Source organism: Melozone crissalis, unplaced genomic scaffold (genome assembly GCF_028551555.1).
Source record: "Melozone crissalis strain CALT ecotype California unplaced genomic scaffold, PUWL_Pcris_2 ptg000055l_1, whole genome shotgun sequence".
NCBI lineage: Eukaryota > Metazoa > Chordata > Aves > Passeriformes > Passerellidae > Melozone > Melozone crissalis.
The window spans coordinates 1,492,764-1,505,986 of NW_026535833.1; the positions used below are offsets into that span (position 1 = coordinate 1,492,764).

At 45.4% G+C, this 13,223-nt stretch overlaps 1 protein-coding gene across 1 annotated transcript; it reads left to right on the forward strand.

Annotated features, from left to right (window-relative positions):
- Positions 1–10,870: 10,870 nt before the first annotated feature.
- Positions 10,871–11,752, forward strand: LOC128943770 (neuropeptides B/W receptor type 2-like; the record flags this gene model as incomplete). Its single annotated transcript, XM_054286672.1, has 1 exon — positions 10,871–11,752. A coding segment is annotated over one exon (882 nt), but the record flags the coding sequence as incomplete, so codon positions are not given.
- Between the last annotated feature and the right edge of the window lie 1,471 nt (positions 11,753–13,223).

Below are 13,223 nucleotides of genomic sequence, written 5' to 3' on the forward strand. Positions count from 1 at the left end.
ACTCTGTGTTCTGAGGCTGGCCAGGCACTAACCACTGCCAGGTCCCCAACCTGGATGTCATACTGCTCTAATATTGAAAAGTTAAATTTATTTGGCTTTGTATACAAGATTATTCTCTCTCAAAAGAATTGGAATCCATATAATTGCATTTCCAAGCACTAAACTCAGACCAGCCACAAAGAGCACAAGAGACAAGAAAAGAAATAGAGATTTCTAAGGAGATGGAAATCGAATGCTGAGATTTTTCCATTATAGAAAGTTTCATAAATTATCACCTGCCAGCTCCTTACCTTCACTTGTGTGGCCACCACTGAATACACTCACAGATAAGAAAATGTTTGTCCTACTGAAAAGTGGGTCTAGAAGTAGAAAAAGGCTCAGATATCTGAATTAAAAGACAACATAATGAAAAGAGCTGCCTTATAATAGCAAGATATGATGGACAGCAGGAATGGCTGAAGCCAGCAGAGATAAGTCCATGAACTATTCATGCTACAAAGATTTCTGACAAAACCCCCAATAACCCAAATACAACGTTTTGTCTGGCAGAGCTGATAGGAACCCTGTACATTTAATTCAGTCATTGGCAGCAAATAGAGATCAGCTTGAAGCTCCTTTGGTCCACTACTACTTATTTTTTTTCACCCACAAAATGTAATTACATCTACTCTTTGGGAAGAAATTACTGCTTTGAGTGGTTCAATGCAAAGAGTTTCTTCCCATACCCACTCATAATCAGTCACCAAGAGAAATATTTTCTAAAAAGATCTCTTCAAAATTTTGGAGTGACTTTCAACATAAATAACTGGGTTAATTTGCTCAAAATGATAAGGGAATTGAATTGGGCTCCCTCATCTTAAAAAGAAGTGTTTCTTCCTGGTTCTTCACAAAGAGGAACCAAACACTTTGTGGCAGCAGACTGAAGGGAGGAAGAGGTTTCTTTCCCCCTGAGCTGCACAATAGGAGACAATTTTGTTGCCAAGAGGTAACAAAACCCAGCCGATTTCCAGTTCTTTTAGTGTAAGGGAAAAGCTCGGAGGATCTCAGCTGTGGGAGACACAGAGTGGCAGGAGCAGGGGATCTGCTGGGGGTTTTGGGGTGGGGGACAGATTAAAGAAATGTTCAAGCGAAACCTGTGAGAGGTCAAGACTCCATTCCTCAGAGGAGAAACTCGATTTGACCCAAATGCCATTCAAATCCAACAAACATTGAGGCATTTCCCCAAGCTCTGCTGGGCCATCGGGTACAACCCAGATCACTCTGTGGGACCAGGGCAGCCGATCCCTGGTTCAGGACAGGGATGCTCCCCTGGGAATCCACCTGCATTGCCCATGGGACTCACATGATCTGTTTGTAAAGACCTCAGTATCCAAAAAACTCCACATTAAAAGCCTTTAATTTGGGGTTTCACTTCTCCACCTATCTGTTGTCACTAGGCAGCTGCTCCACTTCAACATCCCTCTGATGGGTACAAATTTTCTCCTAGTTTCCAGCCTAAACAGGAAGTTATTTCCATTCATTCTTCTGCAAGTACTGGGAGCTTGTACCTGCTTTGCTCTTCCTCTTCTGGTGTGCATTTGTGTACATAATATGCCAAAGACAGGAGCATTTCCTTCGTTTAAGGAAATGCTTAAATCATGTCATTTGTCCTTATTATTTGCTTCCCATATAATTGCATGGATTTGGTGCTGGCTCAACACTCAGAATATTGACAGCACAAAGTCCAGTTCTCACACTGATCTCTCCAAGTTTTGGGCCAAGCCTGCAAAGAAGGAAATACAGCAAAGAAATTCCAAACAGGGGCCCTAATAAAGGTAATAAAATGCCACCTGTCTGTGTTTGCTGCAGGGAAGAATAGTGCTGCTTATTAAATCACTACAAACAATTAAAGCAGCAGAGGGGAGGAAGACAGCGCTATCATTTCCAGCTCCCCAGTCCTCTGCCCCTGGCAGGAATTTCATAAAGCACAAATCTCCCAGCAGAAATCCCTCAGCAATTGATTTGCTGCTCGTGGAACACAGCAGGCACACACTCTGGTTTTCCTGACCAGAAAAGGAGAATTTGCCTCGATGTTTTTCCCTCGATGTTTTGTGATGTCAAATCCCCCTCCCTGCACGGAAGTGACAGGTTTCTGCATGGTGGCAACCCTCTTGAGAGGCACAGAGAGCTTTGTGTCAGTGTAAGGGACCCCCACAAGGGCAGATCCCTAATTCAGGCTCCATCTTTCTTCACAAGCCCTTCCTAGCAGAAAATTCATTGCATTTCCCCAGAACAGGTAATTTCAAGTGCATTTTTCTCATGAGCTCTTCTGCCTTCCACAAAAGCAGCGTGCCAGGGATTGCTTTGGAGACCAGCATCAGGAAATGTAGCAACACCTAACAGCCAAGATCATCCAAACCCACTTACCAGCTCACCCCCACATCTCCTGGACTCACTTGAATGCCCAGGAGAGTCTGAAGAGCCAACTGTTTTCTAAGAAATGGTTGTGCAATCAAAAGGCAAATGACAGGGACAACCAGCCCCACACAGGTGCCCCAGGCAGGAGAAAGAGCAGGAGGGATCCATCCCTTACTGACAGAGGTGCAGTTCCAGTGATGCTCACTCCCTGTTTGGGTTGCTTTTGTGGCTTTTACATTAACAATGCATCTCCACACCACAATTGTTCTCCCTCCCTGCAGCCACATGGAAAAAAATTCACTGGTCTCTCACCTTTTTCTTGCCTCTCTCTGCCTGAAATAATTTTTCCCTCATACAACCAGCAGAACAGGGTTCGTTTTCATGCTGGAAAGAAGTCCACAAACTCTTTGACTGATTTCATTATGGAAAACATCACGACATCACCCATTCTCAGGTGCCCCAGGGCAGCAAGGGAGGGAAATTTGATAACAGAGGGGGGAACACCAGCCATGGGTAACAGCATCATATTCTGCCTCTCTCAAGGATGCTTTTCTTCCCAGTCCAGAAAATTCCCTGCCCTTTTTAGGACTGTAGAATGCTGCTGTCTGCCCCATGAAATGAGGAGCAAATCAAGCAGGAATGCTGCACAACACCTCTGTTCCTATGATATTATTCTGCTGAACCCATAAATTTGCAGAAGAATGGGCACTGCCAACTCCTGATTGCAGAGGAGGGAGTTCGTCACATCCTCCCTGTAAATTAGGATTTATCAGAGATGGAGAATTGATTGCCAAGTAACCTGCAGAGACACAAAACTGCTCTGCAGTTTTCTAGGACTCACTGAACAGTACAAAAAGGTTATTGATGCAGCTGGGGAGTGTTTCTGTACAGGATGTGCACCTCCTGACATCCCAGGAAGGGAAAAATTTACCTAACATTTGCAAGAAAGCAATTCTTCTTATTAGAAAAAAAATAGGAAAAAATAAATAGAAAATCAACTTCATGGCAAGGAGCCTCAGCAAGGGTTTGCAGAATTTGTTGAAAACACATCATTTACAAAGAAATAATTTTCATCTGCCTTCAAGTGGAGTTGTGAAGCAGGTGGAGATGGTGATGTCTCAGACACTGAGTGTGCTCCTTACTGACAAAATGACACTGATATTACCAAGTATTAGAAGTGAAAAACTTCAGTGATAACTCAGCCCTCCAACACAAAACACCCTCTCCCACACAGTCAGCACTTGTCTGAAATCATTCCCCTTGGCAGGAGGCCCTGCATGGCCTGGGGAGCTCTGCACTTCAGAAATTATTCCCTGTGGAAAACACAGAAGTATCTTTATTTCCTTGCTTTTTCTGCTTCTCCTCCACAAGCATCCAAAACTTCTTTTTGGTGTGGTCACCTATAATTTGCATTAATATGATTTCTGATGGGGGCTTTATTTACCCAGCACACAGACTCAAAGGTCTCACAGCTTAAATCCCCAGGGAATTAAATTTGGGCCTGAAATCAGATTTTAAAGAAAGGAGAGCCAGGTGTTCCTGACTCTCACTGCTGTTTTGGCTGTTTCTGGGACCCACACTGAATCCAGTCCCTAACATCCCCACTATGGCCATGACCATGGGGTCCCGATAAGCAGAGAGCACCAGCCATAAACCCCATCTTGCAGTAATCCCTTCCCTTTTCCTTTTATCTTTTGCATTTAAATTATTTTTATGCATTTTATAGCACACCATTTCCTACTCAATTCACCTGAGTTATCCAAATTACATTTTTCTCCATCACACTGACATAACCAACATGGCTCACGCTCTTAGCACTGAATTTTCGTGACCACATACATGGCCACAAGAATTATGATGTTCTATTTAAGTAGGTCAGGCTGGCATTAATTGTAAAACAGAGCTGTAATAAATTATTGCAGCCCAAAGCCAGAATCAGGTTTCACTAAGCTCAAACCTGCTTTTGCTTCTTTTCCTTCTGCTTTTCCCTCTTTTCCTTACAATAGTTGATGGTATTGTAAACTTTGTACTCCGCAATGTCTGTTGCCCAAAAGAGTGTGGAGAAAGGAGTTGGCTCTGTGTAATTGCACTGGAAAACGTTGTTCCAGGAAACAGATTTCATCTGTTTTGTTGGTTTGGGGTTTTTTACATTGAGCATTGTACAAAATATTAGACCATTTCTCCAAAACATGATCTTAAGGTGAAGATGAGTCATTTCACTGTCATAGCACACACAAAAGGGAAGGGAAACCAGAGTGAACAAAGCAGCGAATTCATTCAGCAGCAATTTGCACTCCATAACCCTCTGGTGATGAGGCTTTTAGGCCAGAGGAGCTCTTCTACTTAAGCAGACAAGGCAACACATTAAGCTGTTGCTTAGAGATATTGGAATATATTGCACAGAGCCTGCTCCCCGGTGAGATCCCTGAAGGGCTCCTGGCTGTTTTTCCAAGGATGCATTATAGCCCTGTTGCAGTGCTGATGTTTGTAAAGAGTCACAGCTTTTCCAAGCAGGTCAAGCAATGACAGAAAGGGTGACTTTTCACAAGTGAAAGTTCAGATGGCATTAAAAAAGTCAAAATGACAACTCCTCTCACTTGGACGTGGCAGATACCAAGGGCTCTTAGCAGCTGTGTTACAACCAGCTTAATGGCAACTAAATAATGTATATTCCTGCCAGGAATGCTGATGGATCACAGCACTGCAGGACACCCTCATCTGCCAGCAGCACTGGAAAGACAGGGGTCCAGGGAAGAGCTGATTCCTACCTGCTGACTGACGCTAACTTTGGGTAAAAAATATCTTTTTATTTTGGTTTTGTTTTCTCATCCTTTCAAACTAGGATTCCTCCTTATGTTTTAATCTTCAGCTGTGCTGAGGAATGCCCTTGCACACACTCTGTGCACATCTGATAAAGGCAACGAGCAGGAAACAGAGCCCTGTTAATAAATCCATGGCCAAGAGAACTCCAAAAGGAAGCAATCAGCTGTACCCCAGAGTACTGCAGCACCAGATCCCATCACATCCAAGGCCTTTTCCTCACAGGTCCCACAGACAAATTACACAAAATTGTCACTCACATGGGCTAATGGAAGAACTCTGAGATAGGGAAGCACAAAAGCTCCAAGTCCAGAGGACTAACTGACCCATAGATTGATGCAGCAGATTAGCTTCTCCTGCTTCCAGAGTTCAGGAGGATGAGGCAGCAGCACCTCTGGCACAGTCAGAGCCATGGGACAGTTTTTGCCCTCTCCTCATGGCAGCACTGACACAAGGGAAGCCCCAGCCACTGCCCTGAGCCCCTCACACCCCACAAAGGTGATGAGCAGCACTGGAAAAGGGACAGTCCACTTCCAGAAATCTCCCTCTTCCAAAGGGCTCTGCTTTCAGCACACTGAGCTGGCTCAGGGCAGCAAACCAACCAAAGTACGCCCTCACTTCCAGCCCTGGAGAAAAGCAGGAATAAATGCTGGAGAGTAAAAGCATCCTGGAATGGAAGCAGATTTTAATTTCTCTCTGGAGCAAGGCTGCTCAAACCCAGACCAGGGGGGAGTGGGAGAGGAAACGAGGGTGTTGAAAGCAGCATTCCCTCTGCACTCAGATTCTCACAGTTAGGTATTAACTGCAGCAAGACTGGCACCGTGTCCTTGCTCCCACTGTCACCAGTACTCTACCAGAGCTCCCTTAATTAACACACCTGCCACACAGCTCCTGCTGGCAGCCAGGCAGCCTCTTGCAATGCCACTTTCCCTCCACAACTGGTGGGGCTGGGGAAGGTGTGGTAAAAGAGCCAGGGTCTCCAAGAAGTGCTGGGAATGAGGGTAACCCATTGCAGGAGCCTCCCAACCTCTTTCCTGGCTGGCAGGGAGCAAATAGCTCCAGCCAGCCACCCACCAGCTCCCAGGGCTGCAGCTTTTATTCCCCATCACAGCTGGTCTGAGGAAATTGCTGCACGGTTTGTGTGGATTGCTCCCCTGCAGAGCCAGACGGGGCAGTTATTGATATATGCTTTCCCTGACAAAAACAGGCTGTTTATGGACTCCCATTTTCCTTAAATCGCTTCCTGAACCCCTTTGCCTTCACTGCAGCTTTCAGGCGGGCAGGATGTGTCACCAGCCCCTGGATCTGTGACAATTATCTCCGTTGAAAAGCACTTTCTTTGCCACAATTCACCAGTTTACCGATGGTGACATTTGCCCTGCAGCTCTTGCCTGGTTCCCTGAGCTGTCCTACAAGGTGAGCACCATCACCTGCCTAAGCCAGCCTGGCTCAATAAGGCTGGGAAGGTTTTGGGGGGAAGCAGAAGGACATCCCAGCTTTGTGGGTGAGTGTTATCCTACAAATAGCCTGACCAGGCACACTTACCTTACCAGAAGCAATTTCAGCCCATTTGATGTAATCAGTTCTGGACATTTCTCAGGACAGCAGGTCCTGTTGTGGTAGGACAAGGGGGAATGGCTTTAAACAGATGGAGGGTGGATTTAAATTAGATATAAGAAAGAAATTTCTTTACAACGAGGATGGTGAGGCACTACCACAGGTTACCCAGAGAGGTGGTAAATGCCCCATCCCTGGGAGCATTCAAGGTCAGGTGGGATGGTTGAGTTTTGAGCAATCTGATCTGGTTGATGATGTCCTTGCTCATTGCAGGGGGGTTGGACTAGATGACCTTTAAAGGTCCCTTCCAACCCAAACTACTCCCTGATTCTATTATTAACCTGCAATGCTTTTAAAAGCCTGAACACTTCATACAAATAAATCACCTTAACAACCAGTGACTGCAAGACAGCCAGCCGAGAACATTTTGTTTTGGTAAACAGATTATTGATTGTATATCTGTGTCCTTGAGATGAACTTGACTCCTTGACAGCAGCAGGAGCCCAACAAAACAGGTTGTCCATAATTCCAAAATGGTGGATGGCCTTTGTCTGGAGCCAGCAGCGCATCAGCTTTAGGAAGGCAATAAAGCAGCACTGATTTAGCATTGGCAGGGATTTCCCCTCCCTAAAACACTGCCTTTTCTTTGTTTGCACAGCTGACCCAAGCAGCACAGTGTGAACATGGGCTTCAAGAGGCAAAGTCCATCTCCATGGCACAGATTTGCCAGGAATAAACGCTTTGTCCCTGCTGCACTGTGCTGATGATGGAGCTGTTGGCACAAAAATAGGTCCAGGCAGCTCGTGCCCTTTGTAGCAGCATTTCCAAACCAGTGATTTCCAGGGCTTTATGCCGCTGTAATATTTATAATCAAGGAATGCCCAGCCAGAGAAGACAAGAAGAGTAAAACATTCTCTCCAAGCACTCCTCATCACACCAATATAAATAGATCTGTTTCCCCTGTGCACAGCCCCTGGCCCTGGTCGAGCCCAGAGATGCACAGAAGAAATATTTTCTCTGTTGATAGAACAGTTCCTACTGCAAAGCAATCCCCTACATGAATTTAGATCTGTTGGCAATTGTCCTCCCCAAAGCAAACAAGTTTTATTGGAGAACCAGGCAAGGAGTTCTGAAAGGAGGTGCCAGTAATTTGTTTGGGGCATATAAGCAAAAGCCCCTCTACCCACACCAGGCAATGAGCTTTAATTTGTCTCCATCTCATCTCTGACAGGTTATTTTAATCAAGCACATCCTAACCAAGGCACGGAGAGCATGTTCACTATGGATAATGAGGAGGAAGGCACAAGGCAAGGGTAAAAGCACAAGGACCCATCATCAGCACCACAGCTCCTGAAACACACAGCACCCAGGCACACAACCCCTGGCCATTGCAGCTAATTCCAAGATAATATAGACTGGGAAAAAAAGAACAGCTTTTAAACTATCCCAGAGACCAGAGATATACTTTATGCTGAAAAACAGAAAGCCTCAAAGGATTGTGGATGAAAAATACTTTAAAACCCTTTTGTCCCAGGGAATAGTTACAGATCAGCAAATGTAACATCGCATTCTCCTGAATTTTTCTGCCTTCTGTATGCTATTCTCTGAAAAAAGACAACAGCAATTCCTGGAAACTGCATTCCCCCAGCAGACCTGCCAAAGCCTTGCTTCATTTACAACTCCTTATAAACCACACCAGCTTTCCCAAAACAGGCAAGAAGAAAGCTCCAGGGGTGTTTCATCTGAAGAAGTATCATCCATATAATTCCTATGCAATATAATTGGACAATATAATTCCTGTTTCATTTTCCTTAAGCCCAATGTCTGCTTAGATTTTGGTCAAGGAAATATCTTGAAGAGTTGTACATTAAAAAAAAACAAAAATCCCATCTGCTGAAGTCGGTTATAGCCATGTCTTTAAGAAGTGCAATGAAATGTTTTACTCCCACCCAGCTACTGGTGCACAATAATCTTGCCAGAAGAATATAAAACATCCAAAAAGAGGAGCAAAGTCAGACACTCTTCTTGGCTACTGGCTCAGATCTATGAGCTGGCCCTCCTGGTTAAATGCACTCAGCCAGGCATGGCAGTGATGGATTCCTGTTTTCCCTTGCTTTGTCTCGAAACAAAGGTCAGGCAATACTTAAAAGACTAAAAGAGAATCAAAAGACTCTTGATTTCCTTTTTCTTTTTTTTTCTTTAGGGACATGCTGGTAAAGTGATCTTACATTGTTGCTCTATAACCTGGGGTGCATTTCCAAGAAGCTTCACGGGACTCCTGCACCTCCTGATGCACATCTGAAGGATTTCACTGGATTTCCAAAGCCGGATCAGAGACCCAGCTGGAGGAACTCAGCCAAACTCCCCCAGAGCAGCCGAAAACAGCACAGATCTGGCAAGGTACATCTGTTTATTTGTTTATTTTGCGCGTTGTAATGTAGCTCACCCTCCTCCTGCTCCCTTTGTTAAAACCAGCCACTGTTCCCTATTGAAGCAGTTTAACCCCCTGCTTCCCATCCTTTCATCCCTCACTTAGCCAGTCCTGAGTGCTGCCTGTGTCCCTCCACATCTCCCTCATTCCTGAAGGAAACATCCACCGTATTTACTCTTTCAATAACCCTGCAGAGAGAAAACCCTTGTTTCCCCCCTTCCCCGATCCGAGCAAGTGCTAATTGGTCAGACACACAACACGCACACACAGAAGCATCGTGTTGATCTGATTGCAAATCCCCGTATGTCAGCAGCCCAGAGACCCTCCTCCAGCTCGGATCAGAGGGAAGAGGCTCACCAGTGAGAGCAGCAGGTGCTGGAGGAGGCAGAGGAGCCGCTTCCCAAGTAAGGGACACTTCACTCCCCATCCCCAGCGCCGGCAGTCCAGCTCACTTTACTGCTGTGCGACAACAAAAGGCAGGAGAAGTGAGGCACTTCTCTCTGCAGAGCCTGGGACCGGTTGCCAAACCTTTGATCTTCACGGTGGAGGGGGGTAGGGGTCGGTTTTTTGTTCATTCCCTGTGGAGGAATTCTTGGAAGTATGGGTCAGGCAATAGTGATGGATGTGGTGACTGCTACAGGTGAGATGATTCCTGCTGTGTCTCTTTCAGGGTACTTTTCTCTCTCTTCCCCGATTAATCCTGAACTTCTGAGATGTACAGCTTTGTCTATCTGTGCCAAATTTGGGGGGCTGCCAGTTGTTCGTACTGGGGATGGTTTTCAGAGTGAGTAAGTTCATAACTCACCCTTGCTTAAAGGTGTACTTTGATTGCAGGGAAATCCCCTTTAAATGTTAATTTCAGAAATACTCCCTGAACTATTTTTCCCCCTCCTTCTTTTGCTAGGGGACCCTGGGAGTGGGGAGTAGCAGTGTCAGAAACCTCTTCATTGTTTGTGAAATCGCTGTCCATGAAGAGCCTGAACTCCACACAAAGGCAGGCGCTAATTAACCACTGGAACGCTTCTGCTCCAGCACGGAAAGCAAGAGCTGTGCCAGAGAAACTGCAGCCATCCCTCCAGTCCTCCAAGGGCTGTAAACTTTCGTGCCAGCCAGGCACGAAATTCCCCCTTCTGCCTCCTTGTTCCTGCCAGCCCCAAAAGAACTGTCACTTTAGACAGCTGAATGAGAGCCGCTCAACTCCCCCAGCAAAGAAAAGCCAAAGCTCACCGGAATGCTCTCAGAAAGAAGAGTTCCTTGACTTCTTTAGAAAGACATTATTCTCTTGTTTTCTTGGTTCATGGAGCCTTATGTCTTCCAAACATTTTCTTCTCCCATCACCACTTCAAAATCTAACTTCTCCAACGGGGGGGAGAGGTAAGTTAGGTGGTCCAAGAAGCCTCACAACTCACCTTTGAAAATAAGCTATATCTAAATGAGGTAACAGCTGCTTCTCACAGGAGGGGGAAAATATCCCAACCAAGCAAAAAACCTCTCACTTCTGGGCTAGTGAGGCTTTCAGTGGTATCTGGAGGTGGTCTGTGGTCAATAGGCATGGGAAACATCTTTTGGGGTGATCTGAACAGCTCCTGCAGCAACGCAGGCAACAGCTGCTACCTGGAAAACAGCATGAGGTTCAACTTCACCCTCCAAGAGCAGGCAGCTGATTTCTACATTGTCCTGCCCGTGATCTACTCTGTGATCTGTGCTGTGGGGCTCACAGGCAACACTGCTGTCATCTATGTGATCCTCAAGGCCCCCAAGATGAAGACTGTGACCAACATGTTCATCCTGAACCTCGCTATCGCTGATGACTTGTTCACCCTTGTCTTGCCCATCAATATTGCAGAGCACCTCCTCCGCTACTGGCCCTTTGGAGAAATCCTCTGCAAGGTCATCTTGTCCATAGATCACTACAATATCTTCTCCAGCATTTATTTCCTGACAGTGATGAGCATAGACAGGTACCTGGTGGTGCTGGCTACGGTCAGGTCCAAGAGGATGCCCCACCGCACGTACCGAGCAGCCAGGATTGTCAGCCTGTGCATCTGGATCCTGGTCACCATCATAGTCCTCCCTTTCATCATCTTTGCCAATGTCTACACTGACGACCTGGAGATCAAGAGTTGTGGTCTCAATTTCCCCAAGCCGGAGAGGTTTTGGTTCAAAGCCAGCAGGATCTACACCCTCATCCTTGGCTTTGCCATTCCACTATCCACCATCTGCATCCTCTACACCATGATGCTCTACAAGCTGAGGAACATGCACCTGAACTCCAATGCCAGAGCCCTGGACAAAGCCAAGAAGAAAGTCACCATCATGGTCTTCATAGTCCTGGCTGTGTTCCTCTTCTGTTGGACCCCTTTCCACCTGGCTACCATCATGGCTTTGACCACTGACTTACCCCAGACCTCCATGGTCATTGGGATATCCTACTTCATCACCAGCCTAAGCTATGCCAATTCATGCTTGAATCCTTTCTTGTACGCTTTCCTGGATGACAGTTTTCAGAAAAGCTTCCGGAAGCTGCTGGAATGCAGAACTTCTTGAACAGGGGGCTGGGGCTGGCAGGTCCCTGCCCTTCCAGGGTTTTTCAGGAGAAACTTTGCAGACTGGAGGAGTGGCCAATGAATGCACAACGTCCTTTCTTTGGTTTATATGTAATGTGTGGTCTGTTTGTAACCCTCATCAGCAACAGGGTTTGTCCTGCCCACTTGCAACTCTTGTATTTCCCCTCTTTGCTCCCACCAACTTGCATTTCTAGACCCTGATTTTAATTTCACCCTCTGAATTACTAAGGACAGAACATTTCCTTTTCAGGGGTGTGCTTCTGCCACAGAGTGGTCCTTTATTGCCATCTGCTGTACAGCACGGACAGGCTGGAGACCAATTTCCAGAGGAGTGCAAAGCTCAGTTCTTTATCACTGAGTTATTAGGGAGGATTGTTTAATGGAGCAGAGCTAATGAGCACTTTCAATGAAACATCTGTAAAAGAGAGGATGAGTATTTAGAAGAGAAAAGAAACTATTTTCAATGTTCGTGTATGTTCCTGTGTGTTATGGCTTTCTTTTGATTTTGAAGGATTGTCCATCTTCCACCCCACCACAAATTTCCTCTTTTCTGACTTGTTAAATTTAGACCAAAAGGAAGATTTGAGTCTCAAAAATGGTGCCAAACAGCACACCATACAAATACTATAACAACTGTGAGAACTTGTGTTAGAAATCATTTTGAACTAGTTGTTCCTGTAAAGTGTCAAATACATATTTATTTAAGAGTGAGTAATGAAATAAACCTCATGGGGGAATAAAGAGACTGGTCCTTCTTCCACAAGAGAAAATTTATGCTACTTGTGCCATATCTTTGCTATATATATTGCATTTTGCCTATTATAAAATAAACACAGCAGGTTTGTAACAAAATTAAGGTGGTTTGTAAGCCATAAGTAAGACTGTAGTGAGCACTGCAGATATAAAGTTTCTTCTTTCACAGATAAATAGTCAAAATACTTGAACAAAAGTATTGGAACAAAAGGACTTGACTGGAAGAGTCTGGAGATCAGAAACTCCATACAGAAATCTTGGAAAACTCATTCTCACACCCTTTAGCCCTGCTAGTAGTGAAGTTTGTATCTTACTACTTTTAGGAAGGCTGTCATAGCTAAAATATTTCTTTTAAGCTTTCCCCCAACCCCAGGCACCAAGCTTGGCTCGTACCTGTCCAAATTCCCCCAGGAAAAGGCAGTACACGGAACATAAAAGGAAAGGAGGCTGCAGTTCTCAGCTTAAATGGGCTCCCAGAGCCATGGGTGGGTGTGGGTGGAGACCCCAGGTGAGACTGCTCAGGGAAATTCAGTGCCCTGAGCACCCCAACACCCAAACTGACAACCCTCAATACCTCGGGATTCCAATTTAATTGATGGAAAACTAAAAACAGATGTGTGGATACAAGATCACTCTGTTGCCTTCTCCATATTAAAGGTGCTAGCTGTGGTAGAACAATGAAGGAGAACACATTCTTC